The sequence below is a fragment of the Eurytemora carolleeae genome, unplaced genomic scaffold (assembly GCF_000591075.1).
Source record: "Eurytemora carolleeae unplaced genomic scaffold, Eaff_2.0 scaffold71, whole genome shotgun sequence".
NCBI lineage: Eukaryota > Metazoa > Arthropoda > Copepoda > Calanoida > Temoridae > Eurytemora > Eurytemora carolleeae.
Window position 1 is genome coordinate 128901 of NW_019396152.1, and position 20516 is coordinate 149416.

Below are 20516 nucleotides of genomic sequence, written 5' to 3' on the forward strand. Positions count from 1 at the left end.
ATAATGATTTTAAAATCTTCTATTAAACTTTTATAAAATATTCTGTAAGAAATAGTGATTATTTTACTAAATAATGCACCATGCGCTCTCACGAGACAAATTTTAAAGAGAAAGGAACCGAGTCTTTGCCACAATTTGTCTAATCTCCTATATCATAGCAGACCAATGAACGCAAATCTGCCCCTTTAGTAAAAGTAAATTCAACCTATATGAAACATAAAGTCTGACCGCGTCAACCTTGTTGCACCAGCTAGTCCTGTCCATAGAGCTGGGTACAGTACAAACTTGGACCGGAAAGGTTGACCCGGCTAGGAAATTCAAATGTACTACGGCTGCGAGACGCCCGTGAATGGCGTAAACCTTTAAATATCAAACTTGGATCTTTTAACCAACAGAATTTATAGTTTGACATATTAAAGATCTATAATGAAATTGGGCCGGTTGTTAAGAAATATAAATTAGAAAATCAGAATTTGTGACAAAGACTCAATTTGGTAACTATAGTTGACAACCAAGAGAGTCTGTATTGGTAAAATATGTGCAAATATGTAAAGTTCTTTGCTAATTAATAGATGACTCGGAAATATTTAGATTGATATTTTGTATTTGCAATCTTGCACATATTTGAAGAAATTCAAATATCAAGATTATAATATTCAAATATTTACATTTCTACAAGTTTATATACATATATATTGCAATTGCTAAAATGGTTTGGAAATTAGTTAGAACACACATTTAGTGCTAAAATATGTATAAGACAATAATTTAAATTTTCCTACAGCATCATTATAATAATGCTACTTCGTGGCTACAATTTGATATACAATATGAAATCACGTGCTAATACAACCTTTTTTAATTTTTTTAAGTTTGACTAAATATGCACATTCAGAGTTACAACCTTGTTTACAACCATTGGTTTAACTTTATTTTTTTACGGCATGAAGCTCTTTCTTTACAAATGTGTTTTTCATTTTAAATATACTTTTGCTTAAAATTAAATGATGAAAAATTGTATTTTTACTTGTCAGCTGGCTAAATAAAAAAATTAGGTTTTAATTATTTTCAAATATAAGATTTGTGTGCTGTTAAATAACATGTCTGAACAGCTTCTTTAAAACTAATGTAATTTTTACATTTTCTATTTTGTGCTAGTTCTGTTCACAATAAAACATAATTAAACATTCAAAGATGTCGCCAGTATTCAAGACTTAAGCTGAAAAAATCAATTAGTTGGAAAATGAATACATTTTTATCAAAAAAGTCTTTTAAGTCGTTGTAGTGTGTAAAAGGTACTTTTTAAATAAATCTCAAAACTGACATTATATAAGTGACCCGTATGTCTCATTATATAAGTGACCCGTATTAGTTGTTAATAGAAAAATGTCTTCAAAAATTGCGGACCTTAGATAAATAACAAATAAAGATAGACTACTAGATGTCATTTTTTCAAGATTTAGGGGTTTTTCGATCACAACAACCATGAGGCAGAAGCTTAAAGAAGTTGTAAGCGCATGGCTGCCTTAGGATTATTGTGAACAAAAACCCCTAACTCTTGAAAAGAAAACATCAGTGTTCTATCTGTATTTTTATTAATCTATGACACGGACCTTGGCGATTAACCTTATTTTGAATTTTACTAATAAGAAAAAGTTTTTTAATAGTTTTACAGAAATTTTTACAAACTAATTTTTTAAATGTTTTTCCCCTTCTATTAGCAAGAATGAGACAGTGACAAAATTAATTTAGTTTGTCTTTTGTCATCCTTAAGCCCCATTACACGTTTTTTAGATAATTACTATAACATTTTTTTATAACTTTTTCATCTAGTTTAGAAATCAATATAAATTGATAAATTTCAATTTTATTTATTTTATTTTATTATTCCTTGAGTAACCAGAACTTGCTGTGAGTGTGTGGTTCTTCTGTATCAAAGACGACTTTACCATCAACCTAAGCAATGCATGGCTTATCAAAGTGAATAAATACTAAAGTGCAACTGACAGAATAAAGACGACTTAATGTTGACCACAAGCTTTTATTTGCTTTGGCGAACTTTCCAAATTATTGTTGCGGGACCCTTTTATGAAGTAAGGATTAGAAGTAGTTTACGATTTTTTATGTCGTCTTTACGAAAACTTGCAACTTACCGGATTGAAAAATTATTCTTTATGTGATACGTGCACACCAAAATATCATTCTTTGCTACAGGTTTTGCACTATGTTAGTGCTACACATGAAAAAATCTAATACTCTCTTTAACTAGCTTAAATTTTGATTCTAATATTCAACTAGAGCAACATTCACAAAACTTAACTTTTTTTCATGAGAACTTTTTGAATTTAAAACAATTCTCAACAAACACATATTTCAGATTCACTCTAAAAAAGAATTTGTGGTTTATCCCAATTAATCCACATGGCTGTCTTCAAATGAATAAAATACAGAGTATTTAAACGACATTTACTCATTTTTTGTATTACAAAAAAATCTGGATTAAAGCATGACTGTCATACAAGACATGAAACAGAAATATATATGTTCATCTCCTTTCTTATTTGATTGATGAACTCACATTCTGTGTTTTTCTTCTTTGTAATTAAATGTTAGAAATCAATGAATACTATATAAGAAAGTAGATACACCTAATGCTCTACAGATTATGCAATAGTTTTCAAAAAATTAAATTCAACGTTCTTAATTTTTCAGACTATTTCCCTTCCAATTTCTGAGATTGTGTCTTCAGCGTAATTTCTTAAGTAGCTCTCCAAGCAAAGATGACAATGCTCTATTTGCCACCGTGCCCTTAAAAACTTTTGTCTCATAAAGCATGAATTAGATATTTCACAATTGGAAAGCTTAAAAATTATCAGAACACTTTAAAACCTTAAAAAAACGACAATTTCTGTTGATCACATGAAGGTTTGAAGGGAGTACCCCAGTACGCACCGAAAGCTTAATTTAGGGTTACCTTGTAACCTGTGTTTACATAGATACCTTGTAATCTGTATTTCAATTGTTAACCTGTAACCTGTTTTTAATAGATACCTTGTAATATATGTTTAAATAGATACATTGTAATCTGTGTTTCAGTAGATACATTGTAACCTGTGTTTAATAGATACCGTGTAATCTGTGTTTAAAAAGATACCTTGTAATCTGTGTTTAAATAGATACCTTGTAATCTGTGTTCAAATAGATACTTTGTAATCTGTGTTTTAATAGATACCTTGTAATCTGTGTTGAAATAGATACCTTGTAATCTGTGTTTAAATAGATACCTTGTAATCTGTGTTTAAATATATACCTTGTAACCTTTGTTTACATATATACCGTGTAATCTGTGTTTAAATAGATACCTTGTAATCTGTGTTGAAAAGATACCTTGTAATCTGTGTTTAAATATATACCTTGTAATCTGTGTTTAAATAGATACCTTGTAATCTGTGTTTAAATAGATACCTTGTAATCTGTGTTTTAATAGATACCTTGTAATCTGTGTTTAAATAGATACCTTGTAACCTTTGTTTACATATATACCTTGTAATCTGTGTTTAAATATATACCGTGTAATCTGTGTTTAAATAGATACCTTGTAATCTGTGTTTTAATAGATACCTTGTAATCTGTGTTTAAATAGATACCTTGTAATCTGTGTTTAAATAGATACCTTGTAATCTGTGTTTAAATAGATACCTTGTAATCTGTGTAGGGAAAAGAAAAAACTTCCTCGAACCCAAGTTTCTATTCACAATCTCAGTTTATATTTCATCATAACCCAAAGTCCGTGCTTACAATTTTTAGATTTTCTAACATTTTCGGAATATTAAAAGTCTATTGAACCCGGATGAATAGGATGAATACGATGAATAGGATTCCCAACACTTTAGTTAACAATACTATTGTTTAATTATAAACTGTTCCTGGCATATTCTAGCCGAATAAAAACTTGTTGTAAGAACTGTCTGATATTTTATTCCTTTAGCTCGAGCCAACTCCTGCATCTAAAATAGAAATATTTTTTTATAGGTATTTCTGATCACAGATCAAATTAAACTCTTTGACAAATTTGCCTCGAATGTATATGAATGCAACAAATAATAATTGTTTTTCTAGAGTTTGTAAAATTTATTTCAAAATAATCTAAGCTTAAACATTTCTTTGATGAGCTTTCATTTAACCCTCTAGGTTTTCCTCTAGATAGAGGGAGAACAACTCTTTCATAATAACTCTTTAATTCATAACAACTCTTTAATACCAACTCTTTAATTAAGAACAGCTCTTTCATAACAACTCCTTAATAACAATTCTTTAATAACAACTTTTTAATAACAACTCTTTAATGTGTTATATAACATTAGATTAAAGTTTAAATACAAATAAGTTTCTCCAGGCAAGTTCGGGAAAAAGCTTTTGTCACTTTGAGTTCACCGGAAAAAATAAACGTTCTTCATCATGTAATATTATAAATGAATTGAAAATAAAATAAGTATCGATGGATTTAACTGTAAAACGACTTTTCCAATCGACTTCTTGAAATTACGCGTACAGTCCCTTTAATTATCAAAACTAGGATTTTCTAGATTGTTTACAAAAGCTATTTAGGATATTCTAGATTGTTTACCAAAGCTATTTAGGATATTCTAGATTGTTTACCAAAGCTATTTAGGATATTCTAGATTGTTTACCAAAGCTATTTAGGATATTCTAGATTGTTTACCAAAGCTATTTAGGATATTCTAGATTGTTTACCAAAGCTATTTAGGATATTCTAGATTGTTTACCAAAGCTATTTAGGATATTCTAGATTGTTTACCAAAGCNATCTGGCTTCCTGTTGGATTCAAGGGACTGTTCACTCATATATCAAACAATCCGGAATACAACATTACCAAAGCTAGAATTTTCTAGATTGTTTACCAAAGCTAAGATGTTTCTAGATTATTTACAAAAGTTTAAATTTTCTAGATTGTTTACCAACGCTAGAATTATATAAATTCTAATACTGAATATTAATATATCGTTGATGTATTGCACAAAACAACATATATTCTGTTCTCTCATTTAACTTTGCAAATACATCCTAACACCAAAGAAAAGGCATTATGAGAAATTCTTTAAAATACTAAAGATTTAATTCCTTGGTAAATTTTCCAATTTTAAAAGTGATTCAAAAATGTTTAATCAAAAATTATTGTAATTGTAGGATTTAAAAATGACCCTAATTGTCTTTCCAACTTAGTGTGATCATTACTTCCTTTATATCTTCTTATTTGGTAGTTACTATAGTTATACATTATTCACTACACTCTAGATTCTACATTATTCATATATATCCTCTTATCCCCTTGCCNCCCCCCGTAATCACCAAAGCAATATTCTGAGCCAAAAGTATATAAACTCATTGTCAAAGATACATATATATCATATCATATGTATTAAAAGATTTGGCAAAATCCTAGTAGAACACAATCTGAAAAGCGAAAGTAATTTACTGTGTCTGTCTTTTTGTATCCATAACCATTAAACATAAACATAACTGAACGGAAACTCCCTTGACCTGACTCATGAATAAAAACATAATGACTTGAAAAGCTAAAATTAAAATTGGTATTGAAATAGATATAGATAAAGATATAGATATAACTTTGAAACAGCACGTAGCTAGGCTCACCCATGGACAAACCAGAGTGAGAACACATTCGGTTTCTTCTGTTTAAAATCAAACCTGTTTTGGTCTATAAGGCAAAAATCTTTTAATTTACGGATTTGTTTGTAACATACTTTTTCATTCAAAATCTATATGCCGACAAAAATTTATTTAGGAAAAAAGGCTAAAAAATATGATTAATGGGTTAAATTGTGATCGAAAGTCACAGTTTTCTGGAATATTGACAGAACCATGCACGTGCGTTGCGAGCATTATATATAATAGAAATACTTTATGAAAATTTTCCGATATAAAATCAAATTTCTAGAGACTGCAGATTTTTTTATCATAAACAAATCCTATCGTGCATAAATTATGACCTACTTCTGAAAATATTCAGTTTTACTTTTAGGTCGAAAGATTTATCATTTTTTTCTAAAAAAAAAGTAAAACAAGTAGATGATTACTTTCTTATTGCGTGGATTCATGTTTCAATTAGGATCCTGCTTTACAGTCAATAATTGTATTTTAAATATTTTTTTATTTCCCTTTAATACTCATTTCATGAGATGAATTGAGATGAATTGAGATGAATTAATAGTAAATATTAGATTAAATTCCCAACCTAATATAATTTTAAAACAAAAACTGGTGAAACTGTAAAATATAAAGCAAACGTTTAAACCAGAGATAAGAGAGCTACAGAGATCAATTATCAGCTAAAATGTGCGATATTTTCCACAGCATGTTCTATTGTGTACAAGTACAGTACACGACCAATCAGCAAACATTTGTATTCATCGATATTTAAGGATCCTTTGGATACGAAACACAAAATCTTCAAAAAAAAAGAATGAATTATAAATATTATGTTTCATTTTTGTCGTGCCGGGTCAACTAAGGCATACGTTGCCCACCCTGTGTATGGAGCATTTTTTTTTATTTAAACATTTTTAATCATTCTGCTTAAAATTTATTTTAAGAATAGATGTTACACGTGATTTGAAAAATAATTTTCAGGAGGGGCTTATTACTCCGACATTAAATCGTCAAATTACAACCGTTGGTCGTTTGGCTGATTTATAAAAAAAACCACAAATCGATAATCCCTGCGTCCAACAATCTGTATTAGACAAAAGTATATCAAATGGGATAAGGGTTTAAAAAGGTCAAAAATCCTGATTGATATTGGCTTCATGGTGTTCGTGTGAACCTTGAGTTCCTGATTGAGTTATATCTGTGGGACAGATACCTGAGAAAACAGACTGAGCCGTATCCGGATTCATATTGGCTATGGTATTCGTGTGAACCTTGAGTTCCTGATTGAGTTTTATCTGGATTGATAAAGATCTGAAAGCAGTTTTAGAAGTAAGGCATTTACTACACCCCCAAAAAATAAATGACGTCTAATGCTAGATTCTTATCTAATAGATACATAGTTAATACGACGGGCACAGTTGGAGAAGTGTCAAATCACTGTTAAGTCCGGTTCATTTAAAAAACCAGGCCAACAGCTAACCAGCTAGTGCGAGCTGTACAGTACATATACAGATTATACCAGGTACAACGGATAATTGAAAATTATAACGTGGTTCTAACAGTCGTCTTTCTATGCCACAGTTGCACGGGTCCCACTGTACCTTGTTTAGTAAAGCAGTTCCTAGACCAGGAATACGCCGGTCATCTCTGCAGGATAGAATTGCACAGTCTACTCTCTCTTCAGGTTCATCTATCTAGAATATAGAGTATACAAATAGGATAATCTAGAATGTATATTATACAGATAGAATGATCTAGAATATAGATTTTACAGATAGGATAATCTGGAATATAGATTGTACAGATAGGATAGTCTAGAATATAGATTATAAAGAAAGGATAATGTAGAATAGAATAGTATAGAATATAGATTATACAGATAGGATAATCTAGAATATACAATATTCAGATAGGATAATCTAGAATATAGATTATTCAAATAGGATAATCTAGAATATAGATTATTCAGATAGGATAATCTAGAATATAGATTATTCAGATAGGATAATCTAGAATATAGATTATTCAAATAGGATAATCTAGAATATAGATTATTCAGATAGGATAATCTAGAATATAGATTATTCAGATAGGATAATCTAGAATATAGATTATTCAGATAGGATAATCTAGAATCTAGGCCAATGCTCTCTTCTGTGGTAGCAGGAGTAGGATTGGCCTTAGTAGAGCCGAATAGATCGGCAGTAATCATGAAGAATCGGAAGGAGGAAGATTAGCCTATTATATGAGACAAATAAAAGGCAAAGAGTCTGCCAGAAAGCTTCGGCTATCTTCGATTAATTTTTTTTTCATCATTTTCTTTTCTTTTCTTTTTTTTCAAGGGCTGGACAAAAATGTAGTTTTATATCTGAAGCTTTAATAAAAAAAGTTATGGGCATTTTTAGATTTTTTTATCACGGACCGGTCTTTTTACCCTAGACCATGCATTAAAAAAATATATTTTTTACAAAAAAAATACGTATGCCAAAAGAATTTGCGAAGCCGGACACAAAATAAACTAAATAAATAAAATGATTAAATATAATGCTAATAGAATTAATGCTAACACTAACTTTCCTGGTTAATAAGTTGTTAACTTCTACTAGAAATATTCTTTAGTTTTTATAAACTTGGAGAACTTTGTTTAGTTTTGTAACGACTAGATAATTCTCCATTGAACATGTGAAAACTTTGAAACTTAATTTAAACTTTCCTAGAAAAAAGAATTTTTGCTAAGTCGTAAACTATCGGCATTTATCAATCTGTTTTTTTTTTCATTACAAATCTCAACAAATTTAATTTCAAGTTTTTATAAAAGTTTATTAAATTTTTCATTTTTCGCATAAGATGCTTTAAAAAGTTTTTCATTGGTAAAGGAAAATGAATTTGTTCCTGCAAACTTGAATTTTTCATAATTTTCCAATATTTGTAAATATTTATATTTGGTTCATATAATTACCTGTTTCATAGCTGCAGATTCAAACCATTCTAAAAAATCTAGAACTTTCTTAAACTTTTCCGAACATCTGAAAAAAGATCAGTCAGCAAAGTTAAAATTCAAAATTTCTTCTTGTTTCATTTTCAAATATTTTAAGAAATGTAAAAATAAAAGCTTAAAATATTTATTTCTTTGCTAACTTTCCTATCCGATCTATTGGCTGTGAGCTCCTCCGGATCAGTAACATGCTCACCTCTTTAAAACAAATTGATAAAAATTAGATGTTTGATATTTATTAATTGAAAGTAATAGAGGTTAGATGGAAGTGAGAAGGATGTTAGATAGAATTGTTAGATAGACAGAAAGAACAATTGTTAAATATCAAATATTAAATAATAAAAAATTAATAGATTGGTCCTATCATTGACAGGACATTTTATAGATAAGCTATCTCATAGATTAAGTTATAATATAGTATATGAATAAAAATCAATAAAGCAATGCACTGAGTTTCTCAAATATTCAACGAGTCGGTTTTTCTTACAATATATTTATATACAAAAGATACAAACTTTAAATCGAACGATACTAATACAAACTAAATATTATGAATCTAATCAGTTCTATCAAACAGGAGACATTTTACATTTTCATTTTCATCGTCTCACTTATACAAATTAAATATTGTTAATCAAATTAGTTTCATCAAATAGGGGAATTCTTCAAGGGAACCTTAATTCAAGGGAGCTGAATCACAACTGCCTGTCCCCCTTCGATTTTGCTCCATCCTAGGATCGCATTTAACCCTAGCTACCCCGGGGTTGTTCCGCCCCCTCCCCAACGCTTGGGTCTTCAAGATAACGGAAAATTCGGCGTCGCTTGGGTTATTTATAGAATCCAAATGCAAACTCAAATAAATCCGTTAGGTTTCAAAATAGGACTCTAAAGTCCAACCGTAGGGTTAAAGATGGGGGGGGGGGGAAAGGGGGCATGATTCCCCTTGGTAGCTATGATCTCAGCGATCCAAAAAATCCTTGAATTGCTGATCGTAAAAGATCAACAAAACTCGCCCACTGTTACAATAAGACTATCATATAAACTGAGAAAAATACTTGCTCATATCGTAAGAATTACAATATATCACACACTACTGCAAACAAAATTTTTAGAAAAAGAAAATATTGTACTTTTGCTATGAAAAACCTCCTTTGTCAAAAAATTTCCTTTTTAATGTCCTTATATTAGCATTCTCTGCCTCTGTATGACGTGTACATAATTGTCTTATAACTTTAATAATTTATTTTAATTAAGTTTTACAATATTTTTAAATATTTATATGATATTAGATGAAGAAGGAAATATTTTTGAGTTTTCTATATTTCTTGTTCTTCATTTCTTTCTTGTTTGTACATCGTTCAATCATATTTCGGCTAATTTTGAAAAGAAAGAATATAACTTTAGTATGCCTGAGGACACACGCATGGTAGGTAAAAGCTGAGCTTTCTGTAAATGTTGGCCCTGAAGAAGATATACATAGGAACATATGTGATTTTTAAATTTTTCTCTTTGTTGAGGTCTTTATCTTCTGTAAATGTTGGCCCTAAAGAAGATATACATAGTAACATATGTGATTTTTAAATGTTTCTCTTTGATGAGGTCTTTATCTTCTGTAAATGTTGGCCCTAAAGAAGATATACATAGTAACATATGTGATTTTTAAACGTTTCTCTTTGTTGAGGTCTTTATCTTCTGTAAGAGTAAACATTGTCATAATAAATTGAAAGTAATTGGAAGAAAATGTATATTTGTTCAATCTCAAAGATTTTTGTGGAACAGCCTGAAAGCCAATAAATCCTGAATTGTAAGTTATAGAATTTCAACTGCAAATATTTTGTACAATGAGCTATCTATTCTACCTTATTTGTATCAACCTATATTACTTTTGCAAAAGTTAATTTCATATTGTGCCAATTTTATGTTGAAAAATTTACTGTGATTGTGAGAGAAATCTTTGATTTGTGGAAAAGTGGTTAAAATACAGAGAACAAAATAATTGGATAAAAGCTTTTCAAAGAATACAACTTTCCATCAAAGGGAATAAAAAGAAATTTGTAAAAGGCTTGCAGAATAATGTTACCATAGAGTATAGAATATAAAAAGAGAGGAACTAAAAGAATCTCTTGGTATGAATTTTTTCAGTCTCTTTCAGCCTGAAAGGGAGTTCAAAGTGTACAAATCATGTAAATTGCAGTACAGTACATTAATACAGTATGTTCCCTAGACTATTCATTTCAATTTAGAATTTTTTAAACTGTTAAATAAACTTTATAATGAATTTGGTGAATAAAAAACATTATTTGAATTATAGTTATAACGGAAAATCATCGTTTGTAAAGTGGAAGGCATAGAGTCTATGTGAAATGATCATTGGTCAATTATGAAACCAGCCTATTTCATAATTTGGTTTTCCTTTAACAATAATTTTAGATTTTATATAAAATGATATTCCAGGGCCCAAAAGGTTATATAGCATAAACATGTGAAGTACACCTGCAGTATGGAAACAGTACAACAAAATGGCCGTTTTACACTTTTTCCAGTAAATTCCTCTCTATATATTCTATTCTCTAGTGGATGTTAGTTTTGATTTTAAGATGGTAACCGGTAAATATTTAATGAGCAGAATTAATGAAGTTTTTTCTATCTAAAAATTGATTAAAAGATTGTTTTAATTCAGGAAATTTATTTATTGAGTTTTTATTTCAGTTCTCTATTAAATTGTCTTGCCACGATATCTTCCTAAATCCTCATTGTTGAGCCGATAAAAGTCCAAAGGTCTCCTAAATCCTCATTGTTGAGCCGATAAAAGTCCAAAGGTCTCCTAAATCCTCATTGTTGAGCTGATAAAAGTCCAAAGGTCTAAAGTTTTGAATCAGGCTTAATCAACTTTAAATGCGGAGTCACGTGATGTTATGTCGACAATCCCTTTATTTTGGACTGTTTGATATAACTTATCAGTATATGAGTTCAAGAATAGTAAGCTCCCTTTTTTATATTTAAATGTGATATTTTTTTAAAAAAAGATTTAAGTCTAGATAATATTGGGCTGGGACTTGGAACTTGAAGGATCCGAACTTTCACATTCAATTAGATTTGAATTGACAGAAACCCAGTCAGACAAGGACTCCTATAGTCAACCTGCTCAGTGTTATATCAACAAGGACTCCAAAAGTTATCCTGTTTAGTATTGTACCTAGAAGGACTCCTATAGTTAACCTGCTAAGTATTGTATCTACAAGGACTCCTTGTAAATCTGCTGAGTATTGTATCTACAAGGACTCCTTTATTTAAGCAGACAAGTATTGTATCTACCAGGACTCCTATAGTTAACCTTCAAAGCATTGTATCTAGAAGGACTCCAATAGTTAACCTGCTAAGTATTGTAACTAGAAGGACTTCTATCGTTAACCTGCTAAGTATTGTAGCTACAAGGACTACTATAGTTAACTTGCTAAGTTTTGTAGCTACAAGGACTACTATAGTTAACCTGTTAAGTATTTTACTACAAGGACTCCTATAGTTAACCTGCTAATTATTGTAACTAGAAGGACTACTATAGTTAACCTGTTATGTATTGTACTGCAAGGACTCCTATAGTTAACCTGCTAATTATTGTAACTAGAAGGACTACAATAGTTAACCTGCTAAGTATTGTTGTAGCTACACGGACTCCTATAGTTAACATGCTGATTATTGTAACTAGAAGGACTACTATAGTTAACCTGCTAATTATTGTAACTAGAAGGACTACAATAGTTAACCTGCTAAGTATTGTTGTAGCTACACAGACTCCTATAGTTAACCTGCTAATTATTGTAACTAGAAGGACTACAATAGTTAACCTGGTAAGTATTATTGTAGCTACACGGACTCCTATAGTTAACCTGCTAATTATTGTGACTAGAAGGACTACTATAGTTAACCTGCTAAGTATTGTACCTAGAAGGACTCCTATAGTTAACCTAATAAGCATTGTAACTAGAATTACTACTATAGTTAACCTGCTAAGTATTGTACCTAGAAGGACTCCTATAGTTAACCTGTTTAGTATTATAACTAGAAGGACTACTATAATTAACCTGCTAAGTATTGTAGCTACACGGACTCCTATAGCTAACCTGCTAAGTATTGTAAATAGAAGGACTCCTATAGCTATTTTGCTAGGTATTGTAACTAGAAGGACTACTATAGTTAACCTGCTAAGTATTGTAACTAGAAGGACTACTATAGTTAACCTGCTGAGTATTGTAGCTACAAGGACTCCTATAGTTAACCTGCTGAGTATTGTATCTACAAGGACTACTATAGTTAACCTGCTAAGTATTGTAACTAGAAGGACTCCTATAGTTAACCTGCTAAGTATTGTAACTAGAAGGACTACTATAGTTAACCTGGTAAGTATTGTAGCTGCAAGGACTCCAATAGTTAACCTGGTAAGTATTATAACTAGAAGGACTACTATAGTTAACCTGGTAAGTATTGTAGCTGCAAGGACTCCTCTATTTAACCTGCTAAATATTATATCTACAAGGACTCCTAAAGTTATCCTGTTTAGTATTGTATCTACAAGGACTCCCATAGTTAACCTGCTAAGTATTGTAGCTACAAGGACTCCCATAGTTAACCTCCTAAGTATCGTAGCCACAAGGACTCCTAAAGTTAACCTGTTTAGTATTGTATCTACAAGGACTCCTCTATTTAACCTGCTAAATATTATATCTACAAGGACTCCTAAAGTTATCCTGTTTTGTATTGTATCTACAAGGACTCCCATAGTTAACCTGCTAAGTATTGTAGCTACAAGGACTCCTATAGTTAACCTGCTAAGTATTGTAGTTACAAGGACTCCTTTAGTTAACCTGCTAAATATTATAACTATAAGGACTCCTATAGTTAACCTGCTAAGTATTGTAACTAGAAGGACTCCTATAGTTAACCTGCTAAGTATTGTAATTATATGGACTACTATAGTTAACCTGCTGAGTATTGTAGCTACAAGGACTCTTATAGTTAACCTGCTAAGTATTGTAGCTACAAGGACTACTATAGTTAACCTGCTAAGTATTGTAGCTACAAGGACTACTATAGTTAACCTGCTAAGTATTGTAGCAACAAGGACTCCTATAGTTAACCTGCAAAGTATTGTAGCTACAAGGACTCCTTTAGTTAACCTCCTGAGTATTGTAGCTACAAGGACTACTATAGTTAACCTGCTGAGTATTGTAGCTACAAGGACTCCCATCAACTGGTTATCTCCATCTACAGCTACAAGAGTAACATTTCTAGGACCTTCTAATCTGACTCTCAACCAACGATCAAAATATGGCATCCTAAATAAATGAAAATCAAAATATGGCATTCTAAATGGAAATAAATTGGTACCATGATAGAGAAAGAAGCTCAGATGTTTAAGTTTTTTTAACGAATATTAAAAAACCATTTAAAATTTAAAAAATAGTTAACTCGGCGTATATGGTTAGTGTTTACCTGTAACCGTCCATGCTTAGCTGTATAGACTTATTTATTGGTTCATTTGGTAGAAAATAGTTGTTTATGAAGTTTATAATATCATCCACTTCATTCTCCGAAGCCTCCCTGATAATATCATTTTCTGGTTTAATTAACAGTTTCATGCTCACTGAGTTGGGAACTTTTGAATGAGAAGAACGAGCTAAGTTTTTTCTCTCCATCAAAGGAGGTTTAACCTTTGGAGCCAATTTGAGGAAGGAGACTGGTTCTTGGATTTTGTTTTCTTGTTCCCGGATTTTCCTCATAATTCTCGAGCATTCTTAAATTTTATATAGACTCAAATTATTGCTGCTACCACCCCAGGTAACAAAAGTGAGGAATTTTCCCGAGTTTTCCTGTTTTGGTGACGTGACTTGCTTTGAAGAATTTCCGCGAAATTTCTCGAGGACAAGCTTTTGTGAATGATTTCTTGGAAATTCTCGAGAAATTCCACAGAATTGGTCCAAAATTATAGAGAATTTTTGGTAATCATGGATTTCAGACTTAGTTTTTCAAAACAATTATTAAAAATATTTTATCTTATACTTGAAGAGTGTATAAATAAATCGATATTAATGAATTTGTATCCCAAAGTTAAGGATTTTTGACAAAACAAATATATCCAGACATGAAATCATGACGAATCATGAAACTCAATATTTAAAAGAAATATAGAATTACTAAAAATTAATTTAATTCTCTTAATCTATTTCTATTTTACCAGATCAATGTTAACTAAATATATCTAGAATCTCTTGAGATTCTTAGGTTCTAGAAGTAACACTCAGAGATATTCGAAGACAATTCTAGAAAATAAGAATAAACAATAATAAAAATATTCAAACTAATCTTTAAATGATAGGTTATCTCTTTCAGCGTTATTTTCCAATATTTATATAATTCTTATAGTTATCTTTGTTTTTAATAAACTCCAATCCAGGGCAGGAATAAATTCTTCTTCGAATTGTGGTATTATAGTTGAGGGAAGGGGGTCTTGAATCTCTGAAAGGAAAAACTCAAAATAAGATCAAAATAAAAGAATAAAATAGATAATATAGATATACGATACTAGGCTGCTCATCTTCTATTTCAACTTTTATCTGTGAGCATCTTCTCTTTGTACATTAAAAAACAAAACAAAAAAAGTTCGCAGATTAAATGTGTTTTTTTTCGTGGATTTACAAAATTTTAGAAAAATAAAAAAATGTTGCAGACAACTTTAACCTTCTCCTGGGTCATATGGGAGGTCCCACACAAAAAATTTTTCCCAATCGGTTTTGACGTTTATTGGATACAAACGGACAGACAAACACCATGACAGACAATTAATGTATACATTTATAGATAATAGCTCCCGAAAAACATTATTTATGTATAAAATTAAATATATATATATGATTTGTAACCTGATACTAAAAACTAATAATATTACGTCTAAATATACAATATTAATGAATATTTGTATTAAGTCCATGGACTGCAGATGAGTCAATTGAAAAGAATCCTAATCCAAATATCTACAAAGTAAACATATTTTTACAAATATCCTTCTTATTCCTTACAGAAACTGATGTTGTAATTAATTGACCCTTTTTTTAAAGAGGTTCTTGTCCGATGGCACGCACTCCTGACCCATTAGTAAAATTAAATTCAACCTTAAGTCTGACCGCGTCAACCTTGTTGCACCGGCTAGTCCTATTGAGTGTCTGCTGTAATCTATTTACCCAATGTCAGGGCAAGTACAAACTGGGACTGGAAAGGTTGACCCGAGTCGGAATTTCAAATGTACTACGGCTGCCCGTTATGGTATCCTTATCATCTTTATCTGCTCAATAATGTGGTAGATATTGTCTTTTTTTTGGCTTGTAAAGTAGTAAATTCTATTTCTTTCATTATTTCTGTATTTTCAAAAGTCCTTTTAAAAAGAAAATACTTTTTAAACTAAAATCATGGATATCTCATTCTTTCTTGATCAAGAAAAAAGCTTTTAAAGTTTGGTTGTAAATCGGACATGCTACTTCGTAAATAGTTGGTGTAAATTTTGATATTTTCATGCTTTTTTCACCAAATTATGTATCTTTTAATTCTCAGCAAAGTAAGTAAACATTATTTAAGCATATGTTTTTAGTTTACTTTTCCTTTTAAGTTCGTAATTAATATACAACATCTTCATTGGTTTTATTCTTAGGTAACCTGGTTCATGCAGCCAACTAAACATGAACCTAATTAACAAATTAATTATAAAAATAATGAGAAATATGAATGCAAACAATTTTTATCTTGTATACAATATTAAACTAATTATTCTTGATGAAGATACATACATAAATAAAAAAGATATTTTATATTAAAAAAATTAAAGTTTTCTCTCAAGTTTTTTAACATAAGATATAATTTGTGATAAGTGGTCCAGATAGGTGATAGATAGATAGGTGATAGATAGATAGGTGATAGATAGATAGGTGGTCCAGAAAACATTTCTTTCTTTTGGAACATGAAGAATGCAAAAACTACTGACGAGACAATACGTAAACTGTAAAACTAACCACAAGCCGTTTTCAGACTTTTACATTTTTTTGACGTAAAAAGTGTTTAAAAAAATGTGAGTTATGTTAATTGAATATTACCCAAAACGATTTTTCTAAACGAAAACGATTTTCAAATCGTTTAAAAATGGCTTTGGTTAGTATCTTTGGTCAGAATAAAGCTTTAGCACAATGTTCAATAAAAGCATATTTGTGTAACGTGAAATTTTATAGGATTCACATTACAGATTCATGTGAAGCCTGTTAAAGAATCTAAATTGAATGGGTGAATACTGGACTGCAGGTCTTCTAGTTTATCGTAGTGTAATTAATTGAAAAAATTACTTTTTATGAACAAATCAGTTTACCAATTTCAGATAAAAACCAGGATTTTATTTAGTTTACAGTAGTTTATCAGTCCAAATGTTACCTATCCCGCCATTTTGGACCGCCATTTTGTTGTTCTAATTCCGAACTGTAGGTGTACTTCGCACATTTGTGCTTTTTAACCTTTTGGGCACATGAAACATATTTTATAGAAAAAAATATTCTTGAAAATTATTTTATTTTCTCTAAATCAATTCTCGGACAACCTGTCATGCATTCCCGAGTTCATTTCAGAGTAAGCTTTACTTCACATTCCCGAGTTCATCTCAGCATAAACTTTACTTTACATTCCCGATTTCATCTCAGCATAAACTTTACTTAACATTCCCGAGTTCATCTCAGCATAAACTTTACTGTACATTCCAGAGTTCATCACAGCATAAACTTTACTTTACATTCCCGAATTCATCACAGCATAAACTTTACTTTACATTCCTGAGTTCATCTCAGCATAAACTTTACTTTACATTCCTGAGTTAATCTCAGCATAAACTTTACTTTACATTCCTGAGTTAATCTCAGCAAAAGCTTTACTTTACATTCCCGAGTTCATCTCAGCATAAACTTTACTTTACATTCCGGAGTTCATCTCAGCATAAACTTTATAAAAAGAAGAACTTGTAACGGATGTGTCCAGGGATCATACTGTATTATCGGTCCAAATGTTCCCAACTCCTCTCTCGAAGTTTAAATTTTTTATCAGAAGTTCAGAGGATTCTCCTCGAACCCTTCTAATCTCTAGAGGATTAAAGTTGAGAATGTATATGAGGATAAACGCTGGGATGTATTTCAGGGGTCCACATTTATCAGGAAAAAAAACAACTTTAACAATTTTCAAGGATTCAGACTAGATTTTCCAATCGAGTTTTTTGCACGAAAATCATGAAATAATTGCTGTTTTCCTACGTCCCGAGTAAAAATTACACAATATTTCAAATTTTTGCGCAAAAGGTATTGAGCGCAGATTCTGAAAATTTTCGTATGTTTTTTTATTTCGATATTTTAGACCAAATATTTGTAAAAGAAATAACAATGTTTGCTACTTTCTTTTTGTCTGAGAAGAGAAGTGAAGTTTGAGTTTATAAATGTTATTCGAGTATTTTGTCTCTAAATGAATGGGAAAAAAGATCATAATTCTGAGTTGTACATATTTTAAAGCAATAGCTTGCCTTAAATCTATACTTTAAGTAATGCTTACTTCTTTGTTCATTCGTTAAAAAAAACTGTATAATTAGAAACTAAAGACAGATTATGTTACCCCAAGAATGGTTTATAAAATTAGACGAAGATTTTAATTAGCAGGGATTAAATTTGGTAACAGAAATTTAAAAAGTATCCCTATTCCCTACATTTATATTTATTTAAAAAAATTGTCAAGAATTCAAACTTTCTGATTTTTTTACTAACGAAATATATTTATTTAGCTGGAGATTATAAAGATGAAAGCTGGCGGTTGTATCTAAATGAACATAAAAAGAGCACAAGTCCAAATTATTTTTAAAAATCATATCCTAGAAAATACTGAAAACTTAGCAGACCGTAAGGAATTTTCTGTCACTACATATTTCTTGAAATTTGCATAATATTTGAAAAATGTTAATTGCATAGCTGAAATACTGCGCAACTGCACTGCTCACTGAATTAAAATATATAGAAGTTTAGATCTTAGTTACTCTCTCTTGTAAAATTGGAGCACAGGAAATTGAGCCTTTGCCAAAGAATCAATTTTTCTAATGTCTATATCTTTGTAACCTAATGCTGTAAACTTTCGATATTTTTAAACTTACTTTTTGAACCAGCAGAATTCATAATTTAACATAGCTAAGATCGACGACGTGACGTTAGGATGCAAAGAAATAAAGATTCTAAAATCGAAGTTTGTTTCCAAGAATCAATAAATAGATTTTATAAAATCTTTTCATAATCTACCAGCTTATCTTTAAATATAAATATGTTGACGAATAAAACTCTGATATGAAGATACTGAGAACATGAAAGCTTTTGAAGTTAATTGGGTAAAAAATAAAATTGAATAGATGGAAAACTGTCAATGGAAATATTTTATTTTATTTCTCATTTTTCTAAAATCAATATTTTGATGATTTTCTAAGAATAATAAAAAATAATAGAAAAAAATATTTTTTTCTCAAACTCAACTAAAGGATTTAGAAAATTCTTTAAAATTAGAATTGAAAGTATATTAAAGTGATACAAATTGTCTATACACTATGCAATATACAGAGGTTGTCGAAAACCGAATATAAGAACTTTAACTATAAACATTGTTTTTGAAATGTAAGAATTGTTATGTACTGCACAGATTGTTCATGTATTTTGCATATTGTTAATGAAATGAATATATTGTTCATTTTTCTGTTCAGATTTCTCAAGTAGTATACAATTTATTCATGTATTTTACATATTGCTTACTCAAGGCATGCACAAATTGTTCAATGTATATTATTCCCGGTCTGAACAGTATGCCCGGAATGTACAGTTTGCTTGGTATGTACAGTATGCCTGGTATGTACAGTGTGGCTATTATGTACAGTATGCCTGGTATGTACAGAACACCCTAAGCCCAAAACTTAAGTCAGGGTATCGTTGGAAAAACCAGTTTTTAAAACCGAGTTTCACGAATGGGGTTATGTGTTTTGTAGATATCAATATTTTTGTTATGAAATATTATATTATTTAGTTTCTTCATACTCTCCTTTTTTCGAATCTCTTAAATTAAAACTTACTTAAATGTTAAGACCCCGAAATGGAAACTCGGGAGTTTCATTCAACGATACTCTTTTAAATTTCGGGCTCTGGTATATACAGTATCTCTAGGATGTACGCTATGCTTTTAGTATGCCATGTATGTACAGTATGTCTGGTATGTATAGTATGCCTGGTATTTACAGTATGCTAGGTATGTAAAGTATGTATTTTATGTACAGTATGCCCGGTATGTACAGAATGGCCGGTAGGACGGGTTGGATAGAACTGTATCTGTATCTGAGGTAGGACGGGTTGGATAGAACTGTATCTGTATTTGTGGTAGGAATGGTTGGATAGAACTGTATTAGTATCTGAGGTAGGACGGGTTGGATAGAACTGTATCTGTATGTGAGGTAGGACGGGTTGGATAGAACTGTAACTGTAACTGAGGTAGGAAGGGTTGGATAGAACTGTAACTGTATCTGAGGTAGGACGGGTTGGATAAAACTGTATCTGTATCTGAGGTAGGACGGGTCGGATAGAACTGTATCTGTATCTGAGGTAGGACGGGTTGGATAGAACTGTATCTGTATCTTTGGTAGGACGGGTTGGATAGAACTGTATCTATATCTGAGGTAGGACGGGTTGGATAGAACTGTATCTGTATGTGAGGTAGGACGGGTTGGATAGAACTGTAACTG

At 30.7% G+C, this 20516-nt stretch overlaps 1 protein-coding gene across 1 annotated transcript; it reads right to left on the bottom strand.

Annotated features, from left to right (window-relative positions):
• Window positions 1–290: 290 nt before the first annotated feature.
• Window positions 291–14713, bottom strand: LOC111696575 (dopamine N-acetyltransferase). Its single transcript, XM_023466216.1, has 8 exons — window positions 14177–14713; window positions 13900–14019; window positions 8834–8884; window positions 8651–8717; window positions 7293–7385; window positions 3927–4007; window positions 3700–3747; window positions 291–1956 (listed from the first exon to the last, which is right to left on the bottom strand). Exons 1-8 carry the CDS (start codon window positions 14461–14463, stop codon window positions 1885–1887), a joined length of 819 nt encoding a protein of 272 aa, XP_023321984.1. The 5' UTR covers window positions 14464–14713; the 3' UTR covers window positions 291–1884.
• Window positions 14714–20516: the final 5803 nt, after the last annotated feature.

Excerpts from the sequence above, each read along its gene's own strand:
- LOC111696575 (XM_023466216.1), bottom strand. The coding sequence starts at position 14,463 with ATGAGGAAAATCCGGGAACAAGAAAACAAAATCCAAGAACCAGTCTCC. Across the intron at positions 8,885-13,899 it reads GTAGCTACAATACTCAGCAG|AGGTGAGCATGTTACTGATC; the intron begins GTTAACTATAGT and ends TTTGTTTTAAAG. Across the intron at positions 3,748-3,926 it reads ATTCGGCTAGAATATGCCAG|AAACTTGGGTTCGAGGAAGT; the intron begins GAACAGTTTATA and ends GATTGTGAATAG.